This window comes from Sciurus vulgaris, assembly GCF_902686455.1.
Source record: "Sciurus vulgaris genome assembly, chromosome: 2".
Taxonomy (NCBI): Eukaryota; Metazoa; Chordata; class Mammalia; order Rodentia; family Sciuridae; genus Sciurus; species Sciurus vulgaris.
Window position 1 is genome coordinate 199,081,908 of NC_136462.1, and position 26,445 is coordinate 199,108,352.

Genomic DNA, 26,445 nt, shown 5'->3' on the forward strand with positions numbered 1-26,445 from the left:
TGGGCACCACAGGAGCTGAGTAGCATCTCTGGTCTCTACCCAGAGGTGGCAGCAGCAGCCCCTCCTCAGCTGTCACAACCACAGGTGGCTCCAGACCTTGACGCAGTTGGGGGTCTCCTCCATTTGCGATCTACTGGGGGAGGGCAGGGCTCTTGGGCTCTCAGGACCTCATTTCTCCGTGGAGACTCCATTCTGTGAGCAAGATGACCACCCCACAACCCGGGGAGGAGGCAGCTGCTGTCCAGGGCAGCTCGGAGAGGTACAGCGACTTGGCTAGGGGGGCTGCTGGCGTGCGGCCTTGGCAGGGTCCTCGGCTCCTCCTGCCTCCGGGCTCCGTGCAAGTAAGCCCTGCTCAGAGGGCTCCGGGCCCCCGGGCTGGGGCGCCTCGTGTGGCCCCAGCCCGGCGCTGCTCCTTGCCCTCCTGCCGTCCCCATGGCCCGTGTGGTGCGGGTTCCTGCCTGTCCCGCCCCTGGAATGAGGGCCCACAGGGCGGGGCTTTCCCAAGCTTGCTGCCTGCGGTTTGCACAGCCCAGGGCCCGCCGCGGGCAGATCAGGGAACGACCTAGCTCTCGGGCAAGGGCAGCAAGGCAGCGCTGCCAGCTGCCCCACGCCACTCCTTCTCCCCAGGTTCTTTAGTAAAGAGCCCTTCCATTTTTAGCTCCTGAGCACATGGATATGGGAGCAAGTGCTGGTCAGTGCATTGTAAGTGGAAGTCTTAGTGATGCCTTCCAGGAAGCATCCTTACAGGGAGAAGCAAGTCCCAAGGGAAGGGGACTTGATGGCTAGAGCACAAGCAGCCAACCTGGTCTATGAGGAAGGAGCGCTGTGCTAAGCATGAAGGGGCAGCAAGGTAGAAGGAACCTGGTCCTTGGTGAGTTCTAGAAGGTACCCAACCCACTCTGAGCATCTCCCTTCCTCTGGGCTTTTATTACATAGAAGTGAGATAATCTTCTGTTTCCCTGAAGCTGCTCTTCCCCTGGTCTCTGTTCCGTGCACACACTGAACTCAGTCAATGCTCTGGGCTTCTGGATGTGCCCAGGACAGAAGAGGGAGCAGACTGAGTTCTTCAGATCAGTGCACTCCACGGGTCTCTGGTTAGAAGGAGCTCTCACCTCCACTCTCAAGGTGATTGCCCAAATCCTGGGGTCAGAGGGTTGCCGGGGTCCCACGTGCAGTGCTGAGGTCCAGAGAGGGTCATAGGGCAAGGAGCAGGCTCGGCGCTAGCTCATGATCCAGCATTGCCAAGGAGGGCGAGGCGCCTCTCTGACCCCCAGCCGTGAGCTTTCACTTGCCTGCCTGTTGTTTGTCCACCAGTCCATCTGTCTACCCAGCCATCAGCTGGCTGTTCAGCCAGGGCCCACTCTGTTCTGAAGGCTGGGTTCAGGGTAGAGACCCAAGCAGACCACGAGCAGAGAGGAGACAGACGGGCGGACCATAAAGTGCCGGGCAGAGGGCGTGGGGGGTGAGGCAGAGGGACAGAGGGGTGGCTGGGGACAGGGGAGGCAGGAGGTGCCAGGGTCCAGGAGGGGAGAGACTGGAGAGCTGGGGAGCCACCCAGGCGGAGGCAGCAGAGAGCAGGGCGGGGCCTGCCCGGAGGACTCGCAGGCCTTGGTGCCCTTGTGCCAGGCCCACCTAGCGAGTGGGTCTTGGGGCAGTGCTTCCCACCGCCCCTGCCTCCTGGGCCAGCAGCACGCGCCGGGGCTCGCTGGGCTGGGGCTTTCTGGACCCCGGAGCTGTCCTCCTGGTACAAGGACAGGCTGCCTGCTGACCCACACTAGGAGTGGCCTTCAGTCAGCGGCTGCCAAGGACGGCTGAGGGTCCTGATGGCGCCTCCCCTGCTGCCCCAGAGTCCCCAGCAGGACGGAGCCCGGGCTGGACCCCGCCCCTCCCCTGCCGCCCTCCCCCTCGGTTGCCTCCCTGGGTCACATGCTGCCTTGTCCCCTGGTCCCTTCTGGGACTTTCCAGCCAGAACCAAGGAAGGGAGCTGGTCTGTTTGAGACTCACACAACCCTGGGAGGGAGGGACCAGCCTGCCTCTGATGTACAGAGAAGAAAGCCAACTGGCCCAGGGTGGCCAGGCGCCAGCCGGGACGAGCCCCGAGCCCCACAGCCTGCCCCCAACCTGCATGCCACCTGCCCTGGGGCACCGTTTCTAGGTGGTTCCAGGTCCAGAGTCAGCAGGGCTCTGTGCAGACAGCCCTCTGGTGGAGACGGCCACAGCAGCAGCTGCCCAGGGCCTGGTCAGGAAGGGAGGTGTGGGCCCGACCTGCTGACCTGGGACACTGTCGTGCACACTCAGGTTTGAGACCTGCTGGTGCAGATGTGACCCCGCCGGACTGTGGGAGCCCCCGCGACCGGCAGAGAAGTGGCTTTGAGGGGGGAAGGGCGTGCAGGCAAAGGACCCAGGCTAGGCCACCTTGGGGGCTGAGCTCAAAGACCTGGAGGGGCCAGGATGTGGGGTGAGGTGAAGGAGAGCCTCAGGGTCCCATCACCAGGGAGGGGGACACGGGGCAGGGGAGAGCGTAGGGGGCTGCCACCTCTCGGGCCCTGTGTCTCCCAGGCTCTCTCTGTGGGAGGCCTCCGGGGAGGCCGGAGTCCAGGGCTGCCCTGGCAGGGTGGTGCACAGCCCGTGACGCTGTGGGCAGTGCAGGGGCCACAGAGATGGCCATGCTGGGCTGCCGACCCCCACCCCCACTGTGAGGTCCCGACTCCGGGACACCAGTGCCTGGGGGCAGGGTCAGCTGCCGAGTTTCACAGCTGGACCTCAACCTCGGTACACAACGGTGCCCACCCCACACGGGGCCCGGAGGAAGGCTGCCCCCGGCCGCCCCAGAGCACCACGGCCAGGAGACCAGCAGCCTGCACTGGAGAAGGGCGTTATCCTCACAGGTCGAAGTTAACAGAGTTAAAAATGAGCGATCGTTAAAAATAAAATGATTTCCTTGTTGATTTGTGCAGCGTTAGACAGCCAGGGACTCGGGCTCCGGTACACACAGGAGGGAGGCCGAGGAGGCCAGGGTGGGGGGAGGGGCCGTCCAGGACCGCAGAGACCTGGGGTCTAGAGGAGGCATGGCAGCCAGCGGGGGCGCTGTGGCTGGGGCCCCCAGGGAAAGGGGTGCCTGTGCTTGACCATCAACTGGCAGGTGCCTGCGAGCTCAGCGGGAGAGGCTGGGGCAGGCGGGTGGCAAGGGTTAGCCTGGACTCCACCAGCAGAGCAGGGTGGGGCCTCGGAACTGGCAGCCATGAAGCAGACGCTCCCCTCTGGCGGTGCCTCCATTTTGCTGATCAGGGTCAGCAGGCGTGGATGGGGCGGCCAGGGAAAAGCCCACCCTGGCTCCTTGGAAAGGGCTGAGGGGTCGGCCCAGGGGTCTTCCCAGAGAGGGAAGGCCCTGCCAAGGTCACGCAGAGCCAGCTCCGAGGGTGACCCTGACTTCTCACCAGGGCAAGTCCTGCCCCTGTGCTGAGGCGCAGGACTCCCGGGAGCAGGCCACAGTGCCCAGGGCTCCCGATGCCCCGGGCAGCATGGCTAGTGCTCTGCAGAAGGCAGCGTGCTCACCACCCGTGGATTCTTCTGGAAGGAAGAGATGTGCTTTTGCTGCTGCTGGAGCTCTAATCCCAGGAACCTCTCCTCGCTGGCTCCCTGCACGTGGGACTCTCCACTCGGAGCTGATCTCAGGCGGGCAGGACGCAGGGCCCAGAGCCCCTGTGGGTGTCCCTAAGCTCACATCCCAAGTTCATAGGAGGGGAGAGGGACGAATTCAGGCCAAGGACGGAGGAGGCAGGGCTCAGCATTCGGCAGCCTCTGCTCAGGCCAGAACTGCTCAGCCGAGCCAAAGCCCCTCGCTGCGGGGTGGCTGGTCCTCCTCAGCTGGGACAGTGGGGGTCCGCCACCGTCCTAGCCTCTGCCGGGAAGGCCTCCCTCACACAGGTGATTCCTCATGGGACTTCCTGTGACACCTGTCTGCTTTCCAGAGGGACTCGGATCCTCACCCCACGTCCAGGGAAGCTGGACTGGAGACACTGCCTGCTGTGGACTCCTCCGGGGCCTCCGCTCCAGCCTCCACCCAGCCTCTGCCCCCGCCTCCGCCCCCAGCACTTTCTCACCTGGAGCTCCTTGCAAGGTGCTCTGGGACATACGCTGAGTCACAGCGTCACACCGCATAGGACCAGAGGGACTTGTAAATACCAACTCAGGCTGGGCGCTGTGACCAGCCCAGAGCTACAGGCTCCAGCAGGACAGGCCTGCCTGACTCGGCCACCGAGCCACCGCTTCATGGGTGCCAGTCCCCTCTCCCGCCTCGCTGCATGTCCTGGCCTCTCCCACCACCCGGAGGGTCCCAGGGCCCCTCTCAGCTCCTGCCTCCTGGGTTGGGAGGCTCCACCTTGCCGACCTCCTCTGCCGCCCAACAGACCTGACTTCTGGGGAGGCCGCTGGGGTCTAAGCCCAGCATCCGCGGCGCTGCCCTATATCAGGTGGGAAGGGACTGTCAACAGGGACCCTCGGCCGGCCCTGCAGACCTCACTGTGTCCGGGGAGGCCTTGAGGGGGGTGGCCAGATACCGTCCCCCTCTCTGCGGGGTAGTGCTGTGCTCCCCACGTCAGGGTCTGGCCCCTACAAGTCCCAGCCATCTGCATAGCCCTAGAGGCCAGCAGCCGACACTGCGGGAAGGCCGGGTTGAGGGAGAATGAACGGATGATGTGGCGGAGGCTTAGGGAGGGGCCGGGGCCTGGTGGAGCATGACCGGCCTCATCAGCCCCGTTCACAGGTGGGGAAATTGAGGCCAGAGAGGAAAAGGGACCGAGCTAGGATCTGAGCCCTGATCCAGGGCTCCATGTGGAAGTGGACCCCGATAGTGACCCTGCGTGCAGTGCCTGAGCCCTGTGCAGGGATCAGGTCCGCAGGGTGGGCAGACAAGGACACTCTGGGAGGTATCCTTGGGGGCCACCCCACACAGTCGCCTTCTGGGCCTGCCCCATTAAAGAGGCGCGGCATCGTCCTGTAGTGTGCAGGTGCGGGCCCCTTGACTCAGAGTAGACGCTTCCTAAGGCCACACGGGGAGGCAGGATTTGAAGGCAGGCCTCTAACAGCAAAATATAAGGGCTCAGTGGCCATGGACAGAAATGCGTTGTCCCCCAAGCTGGGCTCCCAAAGGCCACACAGGACCCCTGGGGATGGCTGCACCCGCGTCAGTGGCACTGGCTCAGCACCCACGGTATGGCTTTCCAGCTGTGCGACAGGCTGGTCGTCCCCGCCCAGGCCCAGCTCCCCGGGGTGGATGTCTTGCCTGCTTTGCAAGGGGCAGCGGGGTGCATCCGGCATCTGCCAACGGGTCGCGCCTCTGCCTGTGCTGGCCCATGCGGGTTCCTCCCAGGCTCCCTGCCCCTGGAGGAAGCCAGCGGGTCAAAGCGTGTGGCTTCCCGCCCAGCTCAGCCTGCAGCTGGTCCCTCAGGGCCCACCCTTGCTTCAGGCCACCCCTACCCTGTCTGCCCACATCCCGGGCTCCTGGGCAGAGGTGCCGGAGGAGTCTAGGGCAGAGGTCCGGGCAGGGGAGCTGGCCTCCCTCCGAGCAGCCCAGGCCCCCTGGGCTCCTGGCCCCTGAGCAGCCCCTCCCCTGGAGGCCTCCAGATGTAACACAAGGCAGCCGCCGCCTGGGGGTCACCGGCTTTGGGGGTTTTGCTGTCCTGGCAGGTGTGGGTGTCCACCCATGTCCTCTTGGCTATGTGCCTGCCCCCGGGCGGCTTGAGCAGGCCTCGTCTTCCAGTGCAGCCGGGAGAGCTGGGCAGGGCGGAGCTGCTCTCGGCTGGCCGGAGCCGGCGCCCTGAGCCCTCTGAAGTCTCCAGGAGGCCCGGGCCGCGCCAGCTCTGCTAATCATTCCCCACCGATCTGGGACTCTGCTGGGGTGGATTTTCCAGGCCACAGGAAGGCCACAGGTGCAGCATGAAGACCGCTCGTGGACACTCCTCAGGGGTGTCCTGATGGCCTGTCCAGGGGCAGCGGTGTGAGCAAGCTGCCACCCGAGGGGCCACGGCCAACAGGTGGCGCTGTCTGCCATTCAAGGGGCTCCCTGGGCCTGGGTCACCCAGCTTCCTCACACCCCTTCCAGAGCGGGTGGGCTGGGATGAGGTCCGGGGCCCAACGAGGCTGGCCACACAGTGATGACCCCTGAGGTCTCCAGAGAGGTCGGTCTCCGCAGACCCCAGAGGCGAGGCCATTTACTAAGCAACAGCTGCTGAGCAGCTGGGGTGGGGGTTGAGCTGGGGCAACCGGGTAGGAAGCGAATAGAGCATAAACAGGCTCAGGGCCAGGGGCTGCGTCGGCTGAGCCCCTGCTGCATGCCAGGCACGCACCATGCTGAGCGCCTGCCGGCCCGGCCAGTCTGGCCAGCCCACCCACCGGCGTGAGAACGAACACAGGGCCTCCTCTCAGGGGCCACTGAGACCCTAGCCTGGGCCACAGAAGGAAGCTGAGCAGGCTGGTCCCCCACCCCTGGCTCCAGAGCCTGCGTGGAGTCCGTCAGCCTCCGAGCCAGCTGTGGGGACAGCCAGGCTGGAGATGGACGAGGAGCAGCTCCCCGGGGACCTGGCAGGGGTCACGCCGGGCTCTGCCTCTCCCTGCTGCTCTGCTCTGCGCCTCTCGGGCAAGCCCTGGCCCTCTCCGGGCCCTCGTCCCCTCGGGGCTGTCCCAGCTCAGGTGGGTCCCAGCTGGAGCCGGGCTGTGCGTGGGGTGGACCATGCTCAGGGCACCAGCATAAGCCTCCTGAAGTCGGCCAGAGGTGGCCCAGAAAGGACACCCCAACGGAGACCCCAGCGGAGCAGCCTGAGCCACGTGGAAGACTTGGAAGGTCCTGGGCGAGAAGGAGGAGCCTTGGGAGGGGCCGGGGAGGCCAGGTGAGGGACCCGAGAGCACCGTGGGTGCGTCTGCCAGGCAGGGCTCAGGGTGGGAGGCCTGTGGCTGAGGCCCCGTTCAGAGGTCGGAGCCCCATCCCGAGGCAGTAGGGAGCCCCTGAAGGTGAGGGCCAGGGAGTGACAGGATGGGGTTGGCCCCTGGTATCCCCTGGACGCTTGGCAGAGGCACGAGTGACAGGCAGTGGGGCTGCTCCAGAGACAGGCGGACCCACTCAACTGGCTGGGCACAGGGAGTGGGCAGAGGGCTGACCCAGGCCTGGATGAGCACCTGCCCAGGGAGGCTCCCAGGACAGAGAAGCATCTGCCTAGGTCCTGGGAGGACATGCGAGCAGGGCTTGAGGACGCCCAGAACCCAGGCCAGGCCCTTTCCTGCTCCCAGACACCAGGAAGGGTACCTCCCATCTCAGCAAAGAGGAGCCCCTCCAAGCCAGGGGAAGGGCGAGGAGGCCGGGTCTCCCTGCTCAGCCTCCGCAAGGGCGAGCTAGCGGGGAGATGGGGTTGACCAGGTGGGAGGCACCGGGAGGGGCTCACGGCTGGCTTGGGGTGGAGGAGTCGTGGGCAGAATGGCCTTGAATGTCAGCTGGGTGGCCGTCACCCCCACTGCAACCCCTCATCAAAGGCAGAGAGTGCCAGGTGATCTGCGGCCTTAGGTTCTGCTGTCCAAAACCGAAATAGTCCAGAAAAATCAAGGCTTAACCCGGCGACTCGATGGCCCAGCACTACGTCAGCACTTGCACGGAGACCTGGGGCTCTGGAAACGCCCAGCTTGACGGCAGTCCTTGCCCAGAGTCCCCGTGGTCTTGGGGTCTGCACCCTAGCTGAGGTGGGGACTCCAGCCCCTGGCCCCACATGAGGAGGGGCCCAGGATCATGGCATCCAGGACAGCCTTTCCTCCTGGCCTGACCGTGGCCGGCCAGTCTCAGAGGCGTTCTGGCTCAGGGACTCCTGTCCAGGGAGCACAGCAGGACAGGAGACAGGACATCCCGGCTGCACAAGGACCAGAAGAGGGAGGGGCAGGGCCAAGTCCCAGGGCCCTGGATGAGGACACAAAGGTGTCAGGCAGGGCCACTGCCCTGGGAACCCACAGTGGAGGAAAGGGGCCTGAGCTCCCAGCCCTTGTGAGCTGCGAGTTCAGACGGATGGGAAACCGAGGCTCTGAGAGGCTGCAGCTGGCAGAGTGGGGCTGGAGCCAGGTGAGCTGGCACCTGTGTACCTGCAGCTGGTCGGGAGGAGGCGGGTCTTCTTCAGGGGCCCCCACTGCTCCCTGCTGACCTTTTCTTTCTCAACAAACAAGCCCTTGGCCTCACTCCGGGTCAGGTCTGTCCAAGCATGTCCAGGGGCTGCAGTCCCCGATGCCCACGGCAATCCTGCGAGTCAGTGCCAATAGGAAACCAGGCACAGAGAGGGTGCGTGCTCGCTCAAGGCTACACAGCTGGAGGAAGGTTGAGCCACCAAGGCAGCGCTGGGGCAAGACAGACCAGGAGGACTTCATTTACCTTGCTTGGTCCTGCAAAGGCCAACCCCAGAACTTGGTAGGATGTAAGCCCCTGAGCTGGGCAGCCCCGGCCTGCACCAGGCCTCCTGGGGACTGCAGGATGCTCAGCTGTACCCAGGCAGGGCCTCCAGTGTGAGGCCTGGGCTGGCACTTCTGTGAAGTCTGTTGGCAGATGCTGATCACCCTGGGTCTGAGGCTCGCTGGCCAGTGCAGTCTTGCCCCTGCCCCATGGTGCTGCCCACTTTAGAGACAGCAAGTCCCTGGGTTTGTCCATGGGACAGAGATGAAATCCAACTCAGGGAATGCCTCGGAAGCCTTTGTGCAGGAGGTGAGGCAGGGTCCAGTGGCAGAGGTCAGGAAAGGGGCTTCCAGGGCTGAGCACACCAGGCCTGGGATAGATGAGAGGGAGAGGGGGAGAAAGGATGCCGTGGCGGACCTGAGCGCTCCAGGCTGTGGCTGAGTCTGAGCTGCGGGCTGGCCCTATACCACTGGCCAACCGCCAGTTTCCAGACCCCACGGGGTACCATGGGAGTCCATCCGTCCATCCATTCATTCAAGATCTGCCCATTGAGTCTTCACTTGGGATTAGGCATGCCTGGCACCAGGGAGAGTGACTGGGGAGACAGAGGGTCCTTGAGACCCTGAAGGTGAGCCAGGAAGTATAGACACGGAGGAAGAAGCAAAATGGAGCATGTGCAGGGGTCCTGGGGCAGGAGGGCTTGGGTGAGGTGGTGTGCTGGGGTCGGGGAGGGAGGCTGAAAGAGGTCAGGAGACACAGCCGAGGGACCCGTGGGGCCAGGAGGGTCCTGCACACAGGCTCAGGGCTATTCTGGGCAGAGCGCTGACCTCAGGGGGTTTTCAGCATATGGAGTTTCCGATGCTGTTTACATGAAATACAGATTCTTGGGTCCACCCAAGACCTGATGGATTGAGACCTGCAGAGGCAGACCTGGAATCTGCCTGTGCAAAGTCTGGGACATTGCTGGACAATAAGCTGTCATCCTGTAGAGGCAGCAGGGCGGCGGGTGGGGTGGGGCTGGGGAAACAAGAGCTGTCAGGTTGCAGAGCAGACCCAGGGCGCGGCAGGGAGGGGACGCCAGGGCAGGAGCCCATGCAGAGCAGGAGTCTCAGAGACAGTTGACAAGTGGCCAGAACAGGGACCCCGCTGCTGGCCCTGCTCCCACTGGAGGCCACACACCTGGACAGGGGACACGCATGGTCACCCATGCTATGCTGAGGAGCTGCCTAACCTGGGGCTGGTGGTCCACAGAGACAGGGCCTCAGGCTCAGTCAGCCCGGGGTGCTGGGCTGGGTGGAGCCTGCCCCTGCCCTCCTGCCCAGTGAATTCAAGTTTGTGCTCAGTTGCAAAAAAAGACCAGGGGCGCCACCTGGTGGTGAAAGCCTCAGCGGGGGCCGTCTAGGTTCAGGCCAGGGTCCACCTGGTCCAGGGCTTGGGGGGCGAGTCCCAGCAGGGCTCTGCTGCTTTGGCAGCTACTCGCGCTCACCCACCTACCACTCGTGCCTTGCAGAAAACCCACAGAGCCCTAAAGAGGCCCCTTGGCTGGACTCTCGCACCCAGAACAAGCCCTGCTTCCCCCGGCTCGGGTTTCCTTCTAGACCTTTCTCCACGCACACAGATACTTTCAATTTAAAAGTGATTCATACCCACGGGAGTCTGAGGGCTGCTGGGTTGCTCCCACACACCGCCAGGCGGTGGGTTCTTTCCCGAGTCGGTGAGGATCCTTCCACCGCCTGACGCGAGGGCTGCACACGCCCTGGCCGGAGAGCTGCCTGGGGGACGGAGCCCCTCCTGCAGGGTCCTCGTGAGGGGCAAGGGATTTTCCAGGTCCCTGTCCTTGCTTTTGCTTCCCTTGAGCAAGTTTGGAACTCGAAGGGCCTCTGCACTGGAATGGGAAGGGGATTTGACAAATTCACACCTGGGGACAGACACCGCATGCTGGGGAGTGAGCCCACCCGCCCCCTGAGTCTGCAGTGGGGTGCCCGGAGATGCTGGACGATGACCATGGTCTGCCCCGTGGCCTGCCCAGGCTGCTCTGGCTCTGGAGGTCTCAACTGCCTGAAATGGACACCCAGGAGTTAGAAGTGCCGTGTCTGGCCCGTCAGGGTAGACAGGTCCCCCAGCGTCCTCCCCTGGAAGATGGCAGCTGGGCCAGTTCGTGGCCATGTGGTGGGCTTGGCAGGGGGTCTCTGCAAAGCCCTTTGTGCATGGTGCAGGTGGGGTTTGTCCCCTTCAGCAGGGGCCTTTGCCCTCCCTCCAGGGACCATGGGGCTCTGAGTCCTGTGCCCACTTCACTGACCGTGGAGTCCTCCATGCCCACGGGCCTGTTCTCTCCTCCTGCAGGAAAGCCCAGGGCACCTTGGGGGCTATGGAGGGGACTGACCAATGGCATGTGGTTAAATTGCACCAAATAAGATGTGACCTTGCTGTCGGTCTGGGCGGTGCCAGGGACCACAGCCCAGCGGGCACAGGGCCACGGCCACCACGGGTGCTGCTCCAGGGCTCCCCACAGATGAGCTCTTCTAAGCCCCCATTTTGATGGGGACACTGAGGCTAAGGGAGACTTGTCCCCAGAGGTCACACAGCCAGTGACGTGGGACACTGGACAGTGAGTAGGAAGGGGGCTGAGCCTTAGGCCCTGGGCCTGGCTGCCCCTGGGGGATCTCCTCTGGGTCAGCCACCCCACCACCTCTGGGCTGGGTGGGAGGTGACAGCGGTCAGCACAATGCGTGGCCATGGCCTCGTGTGAGGCGGAGGGAGGCAGCTGCCCTGTCTGGAGGCCCCACTGCTTCTGCTCCAGGTGCTGAGTGGTACCCGGGGTCACTCAGTCACTCACAGCCCAGAGAGCGAAGCCGCCGCCTTGCTAGGGCTAACGAGGGGTGGGGAGGCTGGCGCCCGTCCCTAGCCGAAGGCAGGTGGGAGCCAGGTGCTGAGTGGTGCCACGGGGGTGCGTCCTGGGAAGGGAAGGACCCGCAACTCTGAAGTGGGGCAGCTCGGGTGGCGGGGGAGACTCTGTCCCCGCTGCCCCCACTACACTATAAGTGGCCCCTGTTCCCTCATCCCGAGGGATCACGAGGAGGAGGAGGAGACGGAGGCACAGACCAGCCTCTGCCCAAGGCTGACCAGCTGGAAGAGGCCAGTTCTGAACTTTGGACCTGGGGTGGCCCACGTTAGTTCTTGGTGGCCCTGCACTGTGGTGTGGACGGGCAGGGTCCCCTGTGCACTGAGTAGGGAGGGTGTGGGGCTGAGCAGGAGTCCTAGTGAGGCTGCTCCCATGGGGGCCCAGATCCACTTCCTCGCCCCCGAGAGGAGGCCTCTCCCAGCAGGATGTGGCGCCCTTCACAACACAGGTGTCTTTGCTCGTGGTCCCTGGGTTCGATCCTGGTGGGCTAGACACTGCCTGTGTGACCTCTGGCAAGTGGGTCTACCTCTCTGTTTCGCTCTTTTCTCACTCAAAGTGGTTGGAATTCCTTTCCTGCAGAGCTGGTGGACGGGAGGATTGAGTGAGCCTCCAGGCGAGCACGCAGCCAGCTCCTTCCAGCTCCTGCAGGAGCTGCAGCAGAGGCTCATAGAGGCCAGGCAGGTGGCAGGGTGTCCCCATGAAGGAAGGTGTTGCCAGCTCTTGCACAGGGCCAGGTTCAGACCCTTCCCTGGGCTTTGCGCCCAGCACTGCTGGAGGGGCCAGTGGGGACAGCAGGCAGGGGACTGGCCAGGTTCTGCGCACACTTGGGGTGTGAACCACCCCAATCCATGGGGACATGTTGTGTGTCCGGCTGCTGCTGGGAAAGGAGCAGAGGGGTCCGGAGCCCCTGCCCGACCCCTGCTTTCAAAGTTTCCCAGTCCAGCCTGGTGAGTGGCGGTGAGGCAGCTGGCGGCCAGCAGGTGGCGCTCGGCCCAAGGCTGTGGAAGAGCTGGAGCCGCCAGCTGGGCCAGGTGGGTGGCAGAGGGGCCTCCCGCCTCCAGATGCAACAGCCAGAAGGTGGCGCAGGGTGGCGGGCAGCCCTGGACCCCGCCTGAGCTGCTGGGGACACAGTCGAGGCTGTTCTTGCTGTGCCAGCTAGTGGCAGGCCCAGATGTCCCCGCCTGGGGCTACGAGGGACATGAGGAAGCCTGTGGACACTCCTGAGACCTCTGCCACTCAGCAGGTGTGGGAGGGCCTGGAGTCCCCGCAAGCGTCCTCTTCCCTCACCACGAGCTCCATAGGAACGTGCCGTTCCTCCTGGAGGAGGAGACCGAGGGTCGGAGGGACTGGCACCTGCCCGAGGTCCCGCTCGGCGACGTGCCCCTGGGGCCGTGGCTCCAAGCCCACAGCCCCCCGCTGCAGCAGCCGCATCACCCGCTGGCAGGGTCCTCGGTCTCAGCGCTCTGACCCGCGAGGGCAGAGCGTTCCTTCTGCTGTGCACTGAAAGATGCTGTGCAGTGTGGCACTAAATAACACCCTCGGGCCACCCGACGTTGGTGGCCTGGTCCCTGGGCCACCTGGAGGAGCAGACCTGGCAGACATGAGCAAGTGGGAGCCCGAGGTGGGGAGGTCAGATTACCTCACTGGGATTCCGGGGCGGCAGGAGCCCAGAACCAGGGTTTGCTCCAGAACCTGGCAGTCGAGGCTCCGGGGTCCCGAGCGGCCAGGCCCCCTGACGCTCCTGCTCCCGGGCTGTCCCCGTCTCCCGGCTGTGCTGCTTCCCCAGTGGTCGTGGCCACAGAACTGATGGCAGCCACGGTCAGGGATCCTGTGGGGTGGGGCGGTGAAGGAGCCAGGGAGACACATCGGGGAGCTGCTGGCCAAAAGTGGGACAGGCGGGAAGCGAGGCTGCAGCTTTAGATCCCCGTCCTCCTGCCCCATGGGCAGAAGAGCCCTGTCCTCTGGGTGCAAAACCTGCCTCTGTCCCGTGGGCCACTGCCTCGGCTCCACGTGCCTCAGTTTACCCCCGAGAGACCCCTGCCCTGCACAGGAGCCTACAGCCAACCCGTCAGGGAAGCCCTAATCCATGGCCTCTTGCAGGAGGGGTGTCTGCAGAGCAAAAGATGCCAGTCCTGCCCGCCCTCACTGGGCACAGCATGGCTGTCCCTGGGCTGGCTGTGTGGTGCTGTCCCCAGCAGAGCTGGGTAGATGGGAGCTCTGGGTACTGGGTGGTGGGCTGACCCGTAGGGTTGGAGAAATCTGGTTCTGAACTGGAAGGCTGGCCTGGGTAGGTCCACTTAGCAGCCGTGAGGCCTTGGCCCAGCCGTTCAACCCCCTTAGACCCAAGTTCCTCGGCTGCTAAGGGGGGATCAAAGAATATTTAAAAAATCTTTGAGGTACAGCATATGTGTTTAAGTTCCCCCAAGTTCAGAAGGGGACCCGACTGGCTATGGCTAATGACTCCCATCCACATGGTCAGGTGGGGGTTGTGAATCCTGGAGTGGTTCAGAATCTACTTTTGTCTTCTCTGGGAATGTGAGGTCCGGAACCACGGCAGCCACTTTGACACCAGCAGGGCAGAACTCTCTGTGGCTGGAGAGTCTCCCCTGGGAATCTGAGACTACTGAATCAGGGGAGCCAAGCAGAGATGAGGGACTAGTGCTTAACCCCCTTGTCTGAGCTGCTGGGTGAGGCCTGACCTGAACTCTGTTGATTTGCAAGTCTTGCTTTTTGTTTCACTTCAAAACTGCAAGCCGTGCCATATTCACCGTGGTTTCAGACAAAGACCTAAACACTGGCCAGCCTCTGGGCCAGGCTGGACCTGGGTGCTCAGTTTGCTGTGCAGCATAGGGGCCCCCTACCTCACGAGGCCTTGCACGGGGTCCCTTCTCAGTGGTCCCTCTCAGCGTCCCCCTGGTTGAGGGCTCTGCTGTCTCTTCCTGAGAAAGTGGCCTGGGGGGGACGTCTCTGGGCAGCTTGGTTGCAAATGTCCTTCAATCTCCCCCGGGCCGATCTTCTGGGGGTCAGCAGCTCCCTCGCTTGCCTTGAGCTGTGCCTCGTGAACTCCTCTTTTTTGCTCGGGACCATTTTCGTTCATCTCTGAGGTCGTGTGGACTATGACTCTGGTTTTCTGAAGTCTCACACTCCAGGGGTCTTGGGTGGGCCACTGGGCCGGGCACCAGACGTGCCCTTCCCTCTGGAGAGTCGCGTTGTACCCTGGTGCCTCGCGCTGTACCCATACATCCCTGTGTGACACGTACTCTCCCTGTTACTGTCCCTCCTACAAGCGGACTTTGCCTGCTCCCTGGAGACCTTCTGCTGCGCGGCTGCTTCTGGTCCTGCTTTGGAACATCTTCAGCGACCCGCTTACACTGGGCTGCGGCTTCTCTCCTCCTCCAAAGCTCCAGGCCCCGCTGCCTGTCCCGGGTGGCGCCTCTCCTCCCCGAAGCTGTGGAAGGCAGAGCCTGGCGGTGTCCTTCCCTCCCCTGGGCCCTCTCCTCCCTTGTCCCTCTTCCCTCCCCTGGGCCCTCTCCTCCCTTGCCCCTCTTCTCCCCACTGGGCCCTCTCCTCCCTTGCCCCTCTTCTCTCCATGGGCCCTCTCTTCCCTTGTCCCTCTTCTCTCCACTAGGTCCTCTCCTCCCTGTGGTTGTCCCTCTTCTGTGTTCGTGTTGTGTCTCTATCTGACCTTCAGTTGGAAGCTTTGCTCGATTGTCTTGTGGAAACAACTCTGAGGAGGGCTACCTGTCCCTTATGGGTCACCACTGACCCCACCCCACTGTGCACACTGCCCAGTTTAAAGTCCCCTCCGTTCCAGGATGCCGCTCAGTGGTAGCATCTGGGCACCCTGCCCGTCGCCCTGGTTTTAATCCCCAGCACTGAGAAGAGAGAAGAAAAGCCAGGAGCGACCAGCTCCTGCACTGTGGCCGTGCCAGGGTCAGTTGTTCTGTGAACAGGACTCTTGGTGCTGCGTCCAGTGGGGACAGAGGTGCGGAGAGGGTCCAGTGCTGGTCCCCGGTCACAAGGAAGGCTGGCGGCACAGGACCAGAACCCCGTCTCTGTCCAGGGCTGCCAGTGGCATCCAGCACCTCTGGGTAAGGCCACTGTCCCCTGTGCATCCAGCCTGAGGCCAAGGAAGGGGGAGCCTGCTTTCCCCTCCCCCACAGGAGCCCGAGGAAAGGCCACATGGGTCCTCAGGGTGGCCCCACTTCCCAGTCGTCCTTCCAATGAAGGCTTTTGTTTTGCTTTGTTTTCCCCTTTCTTAAAGGAAGCCAGGCTGTGTTGGGGGAATTCTGGGGAGAAACACCCGTTGCTGGAGTGGTCCCAGCTTGTGCTAGTCAGCTCCTCTGCCCCTTTTTGGTAACAGAGCCTCTCTTTCCTAGAGACATGTACCACAGGACTGACTCCTCCACCTTGGGCAGCACGTCTGACCCCACGGTAACCAATCTGAGGGCTCCGTTCTCCATTGGTTCAAAGGTGGTCATGTGACCTGGCATAACCAATCAGATTCTTCCCTGGGACGTTGTAGCAGCAGCATTTGACTTGAAGAAGGCCCTTTGTCCTGGGGTTGCTAGGCAGGCAGCCTAAGCCTTGGGTGCTGCAGCTGAGCCACACAGAGAGTCTCTCAGGGAGATGTAGAGAAAGAAGCCCAACCACAGGACTAAGCCCCTGGATCCAGCCATTCCTGAACCCAGAGTCCCTTGACTTTTCAGTTGTACAAGCAAATAAGGTTTTGTTTAAGCTTGGATAAACCAGGCTCCTGTCACATGAACCAAAGTGCCCCTGAACTCCTCCCTGCGCTCCTCCTGCTTTTAGGCTGCTGGTCTTGGCAGTCTGCTGGAACCTCAGTGAGGGGGTCTCTCTGGGGTCACCCTGAGGGGGAAGCTGGGCTTGGATGAGAGTTGGATTGTTCTCTGAGCAGGTCATGTGACTTTGGAGACTCATTTCCCCTCATGGGACAAATCCCCCCCTCTCCAGGGGCTGCAGGCTCCCTCTGCATGTGTCCTGCAGGAGGGAACGTGGGCAGGCAGGTAGACTAGGGAGAACGGAGGGCGGGATGGAGGGCTTGCTCACTCTCTGCTTTTAACAGGGGCTAGTTAATTTCCTTCCCGAAGAGACCAGCGCTGACCTTCACCTCCAGCTTCCATTAGCTGCCTGCAATGCTTTGCCAGAGTGTTCATGACAAATTAATTATGCAGAGGGGGAATTTCATCGGAAAAGTGGATGTTGTGGGCCGGGCACGGACTCACACAGACTGACTAGCCACTGCCCTCGGGAAAGCTCCAAGACTGGCTACTGGTGTCCAGCTCCCAACAGAAGGAGGTCGACCCCAGAAGCCAAGAGCCAGACCCACTGTAAGTCCTTCTACCTGGAGGCTTGGACTTGCAGACAGGACACCCACCAGGATGGGACCTAGGCTCTGGCCCACCTGGTGGCTGCCCTGACTTTTCCCCGGGGACAGGAACCCTGCTGCCCGCAATGACCCAGCTGCCTCGCTGCTCAGACCTGCCGGCTCTCGTGGACCACAAGGCGACCTGCTGGCTCTGCTTGTTCTTGTGCGAGTGGTCTAGCTCTGGCTCTGCTTGTTCTTGTGAGTGGTCTAGCTCAGTGCCCAAGTCTGCAGCTTGCCGCCACTGCCGTCTCTGCCGTGGGCTCCCAGCCACCCTGCTCTCCTGGGCTGCTGGGTAAGTTCTCCCCCCAGCCTTCCTGCCTCAGCCACGGCTGTCCCTGCCTGGAGCGCCATCCCTGTCCTGCCAACCGCCTCCCTCTGTGTGGCCGTGCAGGGCTGGCTCCGGGGCTCCCTGCTCCCTAAGAAGCCTCCTGAGCTGTGTCTCCACAGTCCTCTGTCTCCCTGTGACCTCCCGCTGAGGCCCAGCCCCCAGGTGTGTGTCTGCCTCTTCCTCGGTGACTCCTCAGTGACTGCCAGCTGACAGGAAGATGGGCTTTGTCTTCCTGTCAGCCGTCAGAGAAGCTGAGAAGAGAGTGGGTGGGTGTCTCAATGCGTCTGGGCTACTGTAACAAAACACCTTTGACCAGGCGCTTTATAAACACTAGAAGTTTATCGCTCATTTCTGGGGGCTGGGCTGGCCGACACCAAAGTGCCAAGGCTGTGTAGCCAGGGTCTGCTCTGCTTCAAGGTGGTGCCTACTGCTGCGTCCTCACAGGGAGGGAGGCTGAGCGCAAGGGGCAGAAAGCGCACCGGTTCTGTCACCAAGGCAGAGCCCACAGGCCGGTCACTGCTGGCCCGCTCTTCTTTCTGCTGCTTGGGGAGCTTCCACGGAACCTGGGGGACTAAGTGCTCAGGGCCTTGCGGGCAGCCCTGGTGCAGGCAGGGAGAGCCCACCCAGCTAGCCTCCCCTTGGCACCAAGGAGTCCCTGGGCTGCTCCAGTTTCCCAACCTGAAAGCCGACTCCTGCAGGCCAGGTGTGGGCAGCCGGCAGGTCAGAGTCCGTGGAAGGCCTAGGCACTCCACCCAGGTTCCCAAGCACCTGCTCCTCCCAAGTCCAGCCTGCGGTCCCTGCCACTCGCCCGCTCCAGCGCCCCGTGTCCACCACCTAGGCGCTGGGCTCTGCAGGGCGGGGGCTGCTGTCTCTGAGAGCCATGGCCCTCAGCTTGGGGGTGAGCAGCGCGGACTTGCCGGGGGGTTCCTGGTCCCTGTCCTGGGGGTCATCGCTTCTGGATGGATGGGCTTCAGAACTGGGATCTGCGGGAAGAGAAGATGTCATCACAGGAGCACGAGGCGCTGGAAGAGCCAAGGCCAGCTAGTGAACTGGGACCGAGGCCACCGCCCCTGCTTGCCCGGTGGACGGCCTGAGCGTCCTCACTGCAGGCCCTGCCCTTTCTGGACACCGGGGTGGCTCCTGGCTCCCCTCAGGCCCCCTCGCTTCTCCCAGATGGTCTTGACCCTCGCCACAAGCCCCTGCTGGATCTGGAGCTGCCCTGCCCACTCCAAACCAGATGTGGCTTTCGCCTGGCCACCCAGGCTCTGCAGGGCCCGTCATGGCCATAGTCCTGGGCCCATGACCAGCCCGTGCCCCCCAGCCTCTGCCAGGTGACCAGCCGGCTGCCCTTGTTCCCAGCCCGGGGCCTCTGCACTTGCCGCCCTCCGCCTGCGGAGTTTCCCAGGTCCGCTGGGTAGAGCATCCCAGCCTCCCTCCCCTTGGCCTCCCTGACTCCCTGCCCACGCCTTGCAGGCTGCAGAAGGCTCCCTGCCTGATCTTGAGACTCCCCAGGGTCCTGGAGGGAGGCCAGGTCTCCTCACTGTGCTGGGGCATAAAGGGTGGGCCTCGGCACCGGGACACATGTCCCTGGACTGCGGGGGCTGGCTGAGGAGGCCGGCCTGTCTACCAGTCAGCCAAGCTGGCTTTCCAAGCACTGGCGAGGCTTCGCTCCAAATTCTGGAAGCGAGGTGCTGAATCCCCCATGACCCTTTCTCCACACTAAAGGCAGTCACCCCTCCCCTGCCCGAGGCCCGCTGTGGCTCCCCAGTGCCTCCTGGTCTCCAGCACCCTCGCTGCAGCCTGGGCTCTGCTGTGCTCTCGCCCACACACACGTCCCCCGCAAGTCCCACCTCCAGGCCTGCGCTGTTCTGCCCACCAGGCTCGCCCTCCTGCCCTGTGCCCGTCTCTCGAGCTGTCCCCTCAGCCCTGGCACCCTCTTCTGCACAGCTGGAACCTCAGCTCTGGCCAGAGGGTCAGGTCCCCAGGGCAGAACCGTGGCAGGGTGGCTAGTGTGCCCGTGCCCTTTCTCTTCCTCCTGTGGGCAGCAGGGTCCCTCCGCGGTCTCAGCTGGGCTCAGGCTGCCCAGGCTGCCAGCCAAGTGCGGGACCCCAGCGTGTGTGTGAAGTGGTGGGTGAGCAGTGTCGCAGGGGCACGGCCAGCACTCGGTGCCCACTCTGCCCTCTCCTGGCAGATGCCAGCTTCAACCCCACAGTCAGGACAGAGTCCTGGGGACAGCTGAGTGCCCGCAGAGGACCCAGGTCTGCAGATGACCTTGAGGTGACCCAACCTGGGCCCCAGCAGGTTGTGAGAGAGGCCTGAGCTCCAGGCAGGTGGTGTGGGTGCCTGGGGCCTTGTGGCTGCCGCAGGGCCACCCACGGCAAGCCAGTCTCACTGGCCGTGGTGTCCAGTGCCTCTCAAGGCATGTTAATAACCTCCCTCTGCTGCCGAGTGTGCCTGGGCCGGGCAGGGGGCCGAGCGCCTAACCCAGTCCTCACAACGAGGACAGAGGCCCACTGGGGCTGAGGCCCTGGTGGGCAGGGGCCACCCCAGCAGCGCCTGCCTTGGCCCCACCCCGCCTGGCTCTGGGAGCGCAGGGAGAACCGGGCCCACCTGCACGCTCCTCTGGCACCCCGTGGTCCTGCCGGCCTTCTGCAGGCCCCGCGGCTGTCCCCCGGAGGACGGTCATCCTGTTGCTGTCTCCGATGGCGGCGTCTTCGAGGAAGCAGGACTTGATGTGCACTCTCTGGGCTGCTGCGGCCTCAGGGTGAGGGCCCGGCTGGGACGTTCCCACTTCAAATGAGGCTTCCGATCCAACGGCCCTGGCTGAGGCTGTGGGTCAGCCAAAGAGAGGCCAGGAGGCTGGGCAGCTGGACGGCAGCCCCGGAGCCCGGCTCCCAGCCTGACTCTCAAGTCCTCCACCCTGACGTCACCAGTGGCCAGGTGGCTTGGTCAACAGCCGTTGCTCACGCCCTCACACACGCTGTTCACCTGCCCTCCCCAGCCCTGCAGAGGACCTGACCTCCGGGACTCCTTCCTCCTCTCTCGGTGGTCTGCTCCCTGGCAGTGCTGGGACACAGTCACTACCTTTGATTTCACTCATGCCGGGGCCCAGTCCCTGCCATCTGCTCTGTCCACTCAGACTTCTGAAAAGGCTTGTCCACACTCAGCCTGGCCTCCCCTGACCACCAACCCTTGCTGGGGGGCCCCGTAGCTCTTCCCTTCACTGGCCTCTCTGCTCTGCTCCCGGGCCCCTCCCAGAGAGTCTCAGGCTCCACTGGCGGTGCGTGGGCGGCCCTGGCCCAGGCCCTCTGGTCACTGTGCTGCCTCCTGGCCTCCACTCTCCTGAGAAGCTCCCATCTGCTCCCATAAGCCTTCTTCAGTTGGCCCAGCCTCGCCTTCTCCATGGGAGGACAGGCCCATCTTACAGAGGGGGAGCGGTCTCCTGCTGGTCAGTGCTACAGAATGGGTGCCCGGGATGCTTTCTCTAAAAACCCACCCGTGCCGCTCAGTGGGAGCCTTCTGGTGGAAGGAAAGGCGTTCCCATCATGCCTCTCTCCCTGCAAAGACTCTGGCTCCAGTTCCTGCCCCTCAGCAACTGAGTGGAGAGTCGGGGGCAGATCTGGCCTCATGATCCTTAGTTACCTGGGGGGCTGCCCGAGAGGTTGTAGGCAGGGCCTTCAGATGGGACGCCGTGGAGGCTCATCTCATTGCCGTATCCCACCTGCACCTGTCTGAGCAGGGACCGCTCCATGCGGATGTCCTGGGGCCCCCGGCCACCGACCAGGGGCCCCTGAGCAAAGGAATCACCTGGCACAGTTGTGGGGAGCTGGTGCGGAGCTGTGGTACCTGAAACAACAGCACAGTGTGACGAGGGGACACCTGGCTGCTCTGGACTGGAGAGCAGGTGGCCAGGGCACGGGGGCCAGGGTCAGCTAGCTGGCTGCCTAGGGTACCACGAGGACACCTGCAGACTCAGTGGTCACACACCACCTGCTTCCTGGTCTTCTCAGCCTCCGACCCCGTGGTGGGGAGACTCATCCTTGGTGTAAATGTGCTCCCAGGGCCACCCCCAGGGATGTCACCCAGGGCCACCCCCAGGGACGTCATTCCATGTCCCTGACATTTATTTGATGGTGAACTACGTGGATTTCCACTTAGGTGAAGGTGAGGAATTTTATTTTTAAATATATTTGAGTGAGAAAAAAAAGTGAACCATTTAACAGCATTGACTCGATTGACAGGGATGTAGTCCAAACTGAGGCGGCACCGGGGATTCACACAGGGGCCACCATGACCTGGATCCCAGGACCAAGTTCCTCATTGCCCATCTGGGACACTGAGGCCCAGAGCAGAGCAAGGCTCCCAAGGTCAGAGGGAGTGTCTAGAGGGGGCTGGGGCCTCCCATGCAGGGCCCGGCTGGACTGGCAGAGGCCCCACACCCTCTGGCCACAGAGCCTGGCACAAACACACTCAATCTGCAGCACTGCATTTCAAGAAAATCCACATGCCTCTGCTGGTAAGATGCACCCCAACTTCCAACATGCCCTGATGTGGGGGAAAGAGATGTATCCAGAGAAAATGAAATGTTACCTAATGCACTTGTTTGAAATATTTCTCACGGGAAAATACTGCATTCCATTTAAAAGGACCAAAAGGTATTGGAGTGAAGGGACAGCAGGAGGGGTTTGATCCAGGCTCCCTCATTCTCACGACAGCTCTATAGGAGGGCCATGGACATTAAGAAGTTGCCCTTCCTCCTTGGAGGATTGGGTCTCCCCACTCTTAACCCCACCTCGCTCCTTTGAGATCCTTTCTCCTGGTGTCTGCCTCTCAGATGACTTACCAAGGTCCCCAGAGACTCTCTGTTTCATTAAGATGTTCCCATGTCCCATCTGGATGGCTTCGGAGTTTGTAATGTTAATGCAGGAGTTTGGGGCATTCTGGTAGATCATGTAGATTGGATTCTGCTGGCAAATGGCTACAGCAGACTGATTTCTTCTTCCAGAATCATCTGCAAAATAATATTTCACTCTATCCCTTTGCACCTCTTTAGGAGTCTGAGGCCCCAAATGCCACTTGACAGCACCAAATATCCTTGGGGAATTTGTTAAAAAGGATCCCCAGGCATCCGATCTAGGAATCTGGGAACCTGCATGAAGTGACTCCAGCCTTGGATGGTGGACAGCCGCTCGGGTATCACAGAGGGAGCTCACGGTCAAGGTGGCCAGTGACCCTACCTGGTGTCTTCTGCCACCCCCACCGCCCCGCCCCCATGATGGCTCCTGGGAGCAGCATCCTCTGTCCCTACCCTCTGTTCCAAAGCCCCAAGCCCTGAACCCCAGAGCCTCTTCATAGCAACTGCTCAGATGCCCCGTGACTACTGGCATCGATCTGAACTAGTCAGCTGCTGCCCCACAGGGTCGCTCCTTCCCCACGCTGCCCTGCGATGCTGACCCTGCACGGGCACCGTGGGAGGGCCAGGAGGCTCCTGCCCCGGCTCTGCGGACGCCCCGGCCACAGCACCACCGCCAAGGCCCCCGGCTGGTGTGACTCTGTGGGCCTTTTCCTCCACAAAAAAATAAAATTAAATCACGCTTTCTGACTGCGCGGTAGGAAGACAAGCACAACCCGGGCTGCGCTCGTGCTGAGGTGATCGCTATAATGTCCATCCTTTCTTCTGACTTTAAAAGAAATCAAAATGGAAACATGTCTGCAGCCTCGGGCTCCAGGAAGCCTGCTGTGGCTCACCCCACCAGCGCTTCCCTTCAGCAGCCCTCTCTGGGGGACAGCCAGTGCGACCTGCAGAAGCTTCTGGCAGGTTCTAGTGAAGAGGAGCAGGCAAAGCACTCAGAAGGACCCCCGACAAGGACCTAGCACTGGGCGTGGGCGGCCTCCTGGGACCTCGTGGGCGTGGGCAGCAGGGAGGCCTACCTGGTGCAGAGACCCTCCAGACCTGCAGCTTCTGGTCCTGGTCCAGAAGGCGACTGCTTTTCATCTTGTACAAGGTGGGGTTCACGTCTTTCGCTCTCCCCATTCCCAGGGCCTGGGCGATGTGCAGGGCCTTGGAGGGCCCACTGGCTTCCAGAAACGCGTAGATCCTTTTCTCTGGGAGGCAGGGTGACTCAGTGGAAGGAGCCCCCCTCCCCAAGTGTGAGTCTGCTCCGCTGCGCACAGGCTGTGAGGCCTGGGACAGGTGCCCACGGCCGGGGTGGAGCAGCCGGGATACCCCGCAGGGCGCTGCGGCCCAGGAGGTGTGCAAGGTGCCGCCAGCCCTGCCCGGGAAGGGCACAGAAGCATGGCTCCAGCGATTCCTCAGCTGTTTGGATTCTCTGGCTGTTGCAAAGACAAGTCTGGCCTCTGGGGACTCAGCACGGTGACACCTCGCATTTCTAGGGAGGTTGGGGGCGAAGGGGGCAGGGCTGAAAGGAAACATGCTGTGCTTACCAAGCTCTCTGAGCTGAGGGCCAGGACTCTCTGCGACAGCAGCTGCTTCTGGCTGGGGCTTCTGGGCTGGAGGAAGAGGGGGTCAGGGGTGGGCCGGCTGGGTGAGCGTCTCTCCTCTGGCGTGTGTGAGGCCAGGTGAGCACAGGTGCTGGGTGAGCATCGGGCTTGGTGACTGAGGCTCTGGGACCAGAATGGGGCTCTGTTGTCCCTGAGGGTGCTCGGTCACAGCAGTCACTGTGACTGCTGCCACTGGGGCTTGCCACCAGTGCTTCACGGTGCGCCTACTGTGCCCCCTGCAGCTGGTCATCTCAGCAACTCCTACGAAGTAGCCCTACTGTCATCACCATTGACCAGAAAAAAAAAAAAAAAATCAAGACATGGCACATGAGGTGTCCCCAAGCAGAAGAGCCTGGATTCCAAGCCAGGCCCAAATCTGGGCTTGTCCATTGCCCAGATGTCTCCCGTGGGTCCAACCCGCCCCAGGAAGGCAGGTTACCACGGCTGAGCTGGGCCGTCTGGGTGGGATTCTCGCCTTCAGGACCCCCGGTGCCCAAGCGCCATGTTGCAGGGGCGACTAGGGAGATGGTCTCCTCCTTGGCCATTCGGTAGAGGACTTGGTTGAGTTCCTTCTTGGTCACCTGACATTCCTTCACCAGCTGGTGGGTCTTCAGAGGGGAGCTGGCTTCTTGCAACACCTGCAGGATCTTCTGCTCAAGGTGGTCTGCGAGCAGGGAAGGGCAGAGAGCACTGAGCCCTGGGTCCCCTTGGTGGAGAGGACTGAAGACTCCTGGAGGCCAGGGAGGCCCTCTCTTGAGCAGGGTTCAGAGCAGAAACCCACCCACGGCAGCAATCAGAACCTCTGTGTGGAGAGACAAGCACATGGGCTGGACAGACAGTGCTGGCCGGGTGACAGGGCAGAGGAGGTGCACACCCTGCCCACGTCCCTCCCGGCTGGCACCCAGGGCAGGTGGGTATGCTCCTTGGAGCGGGGGTGGAAGTAGGGAGCAGGCATGTCGGCTGGGGACCCCTGCCATCGGCTTCCCACACCCGCTGTTGTGAGCATCAGCCGTGCTGCTATTGGCCTGAGGCTGGGTCCCCACAGGACATCCCTAAGGGGTCCCTGTTGTTTGCCTGGTTCCCTGTCAGACTTCAGTGCCTTGCCCAGTGCCTGGCACACAGTAGGTGCGCAGGGAATGGAAGTTGAATGGATGAATAAGTGAGCAACTGCTTGCTCTGCTTGGCAGACGCTGCCTAGTGGGCCCAGAGCAATTGGCATGCACACCCACTTCCTGGTCTGGGCGCAACAGGCCCTAAGGGCCCTGAGGGGACTCAAGGAAGAACTTTGCAAAAGGCCCCTACTCCCCCTGGGGTAGGCCTTCAGAATCAAAGCCGTCCCCCACATAACTACGAAACACACGCACACACAAACCCTGGGGCTCTGCCAGCTGACTTCACAGCACAGACCCTGGGTATGGGCCGCACCTGAGGACCAGCAGCTGGGGAGCGAGGACCAGCAGCTGGGGAGCGCCCATGGGCAGTGGCCTGGCCTGTCCCCGGAAGTCTCTGCCCCCAAGAATCCTGCAGGCTGTTCTTCTCGGGACTTCCCTGGTCCCCTTCCTCTCCCTTCTGGGGTTTCTTTCCTTATCAGTAGAACCTCAGGGGCCCTGGCCCCCGTGGAGGCCCTTGTGGGGAGGGATAATGAGTTTGCGATCTCTCGGCTGGGGCTGGGGCTTGTTCTTGTGATCAGAATGTTTCTCCCCTGGGGGCAGGTATAAAGCAATGAGAGGGCCAGGGCCACCCACCCTCACCCGCCAGATTCTGCCCCAGGGGAGGAGCACCCAACCAGCTCTGCACCTGGCTTTCCTTGTCTTGCAAGAACTGTGGATGTGGAGGAGCCCACCCTGAGCCCTGCAGGGCCTCCCAGACCCCAAAGGCTGGGGTGTCAGGCAGAGAATGAATGAAGGGCAGCCTGAGAGTCTCTGGGCCTGAGAGGGGGATGCGTGGACCGGAACTGGTGCAGGGGACAAGCCTGGTGTCCAGGGGAGTCACCCGGGGAGGCAGACAGGAGAGCAGCAGGCCAGTTGCTTAATCTCCTGGCCCAGGGCCTGTAGGGCCCTCGGGAAGAGCGTAGCAGGTCGGGCCAGTCTCCTGGGTGGCCCCCTGACGTCGCCACCCTCCCTGGAACTCACTTCTTCTCCCTTTTGGCCTCTGTGACTGGTTTCCATGGACTGAGCCCCAACTGTGTGCGCCCTGTGCCTCAGTTTCCCCCCGGTGGGACTGCAGTGGAAGAGTCGACTTCGAGGATGTGGAAAAACCAGAACGAAGCAAGGGAACGAAAACCACCGCCCGAGCAGGCGCGTGGCGGGGTCCCTGAGAGGCGCGCCCTCCATGCTGGGTCTCCAGGGGTCTCCTGGCCACCTCCGGAGGCAGAGGTCACCAGGGAAAGGCAGCGGCACAGAGAGGAGGGGCAGGTGCCTCTGCTGCCTGCACCCGCCTCGTCTCACCTCGGGATGACTGCAGAGCCCCAGGACTTCACCCTGCAGGGCCCGGCTGTGCCATCTGGGAAACGGGACAGGATGCCGGGGGCTCACATGGCGCCTCCAAAGGGAGGGTGCCCGCTTCATCCCACCGTCATCTGTCGTCCGGCCAAGCAGAGTCTTGGCCGTCGAGCCCCAGCCCACCCTGGGACTCCCCTCGCTCCCTGGAGGAGGAAGGCCTTACCTCTCTTGCTTGGGTCCGCGGGAGCCTCAGCCATGCTCCCAGCAGAGGCAAGGGGCCCAGGGGACCTGGGAGCAGGTGCCCTTGCTGTGGCCTTGGGAGGTGGGCCACAGGAGGCTGAGCCTCCACTCCAGGCCCCTCTGAACCCACAGGCGAGGGCTGCGGGTGTCCCTGGAGCTGTTAGTTGCTCACACTCCAAAAACAACGCACTGTCCGCCCCGCCCCATCAGCTTTCTGGAGAAAGA

General features: G+C 62.7%; 1 protein-coding gene across 2 annotated transcripts; it reads right to left on the reverse strand.

Annotated features, from left to right (window-relative positions):
* Positions 1 to 17,750: 17,750 nt before the first annotated feature.
* Positions 17,751 to 26,445, reverse strand: ZBP1 (Z-DNA binding protein 1). Of its 2 annotated transcripts, none has more exons than XM_079129446.1 (8): positions 26,204 to 26,445; positions 23,979 to 24,203; positions 23,483 to 23,548; positions 22,970 to 23,143; positions 21,882 to 22,049; positions 20,681 to 20,884; positions 19,649 to 19,861; positions 17,751 to 18,021 (listed from the first exon to the last, which is right to left on the reverse strand). In XM_079129446.1, exons 1-8 carry the CDS (start codon positions 26,235 to 26,237, stop codon positions 17,873 to 17,875), a joined length of 1,233 nt encoding a protein of 410 aa, XP_078985572.1. In that variant the 5' UTR covers positions 26,238 to 26,445; the 3' UTR covers positions 17,751 to 17,872. The 2 variants fall into 2 exon arrangements, with proteins under 2 accessions (XP_078985572.1, XP_078985571.1); XM_079129445.1 differs by having other exon boundaries at positions 19,649 to 19,867.

Coding starts and splice junctions, on each gene's coding strand:
- ZBP1 (XM_079129445.1), bottom strand. CDS start 26,237: ATGGCTGAGGCTCCCGCGGACCCAAGCAAGAGAG. Junction 23,144..23,482: donor CCCTCAGCTCAGAGAGCTTG/GTAAGCACAGCA, acceptor CCTGCCTCCCAG/AGAAAAGGATCTACGCGTTT. Junction 20,885..21,881: donor GAGAGTCTCTGGGGACCTTG/GTAAGTCATCTG, acceptor CTGTTGTTTCAG/GTACCACAGCTCCGCACCAG.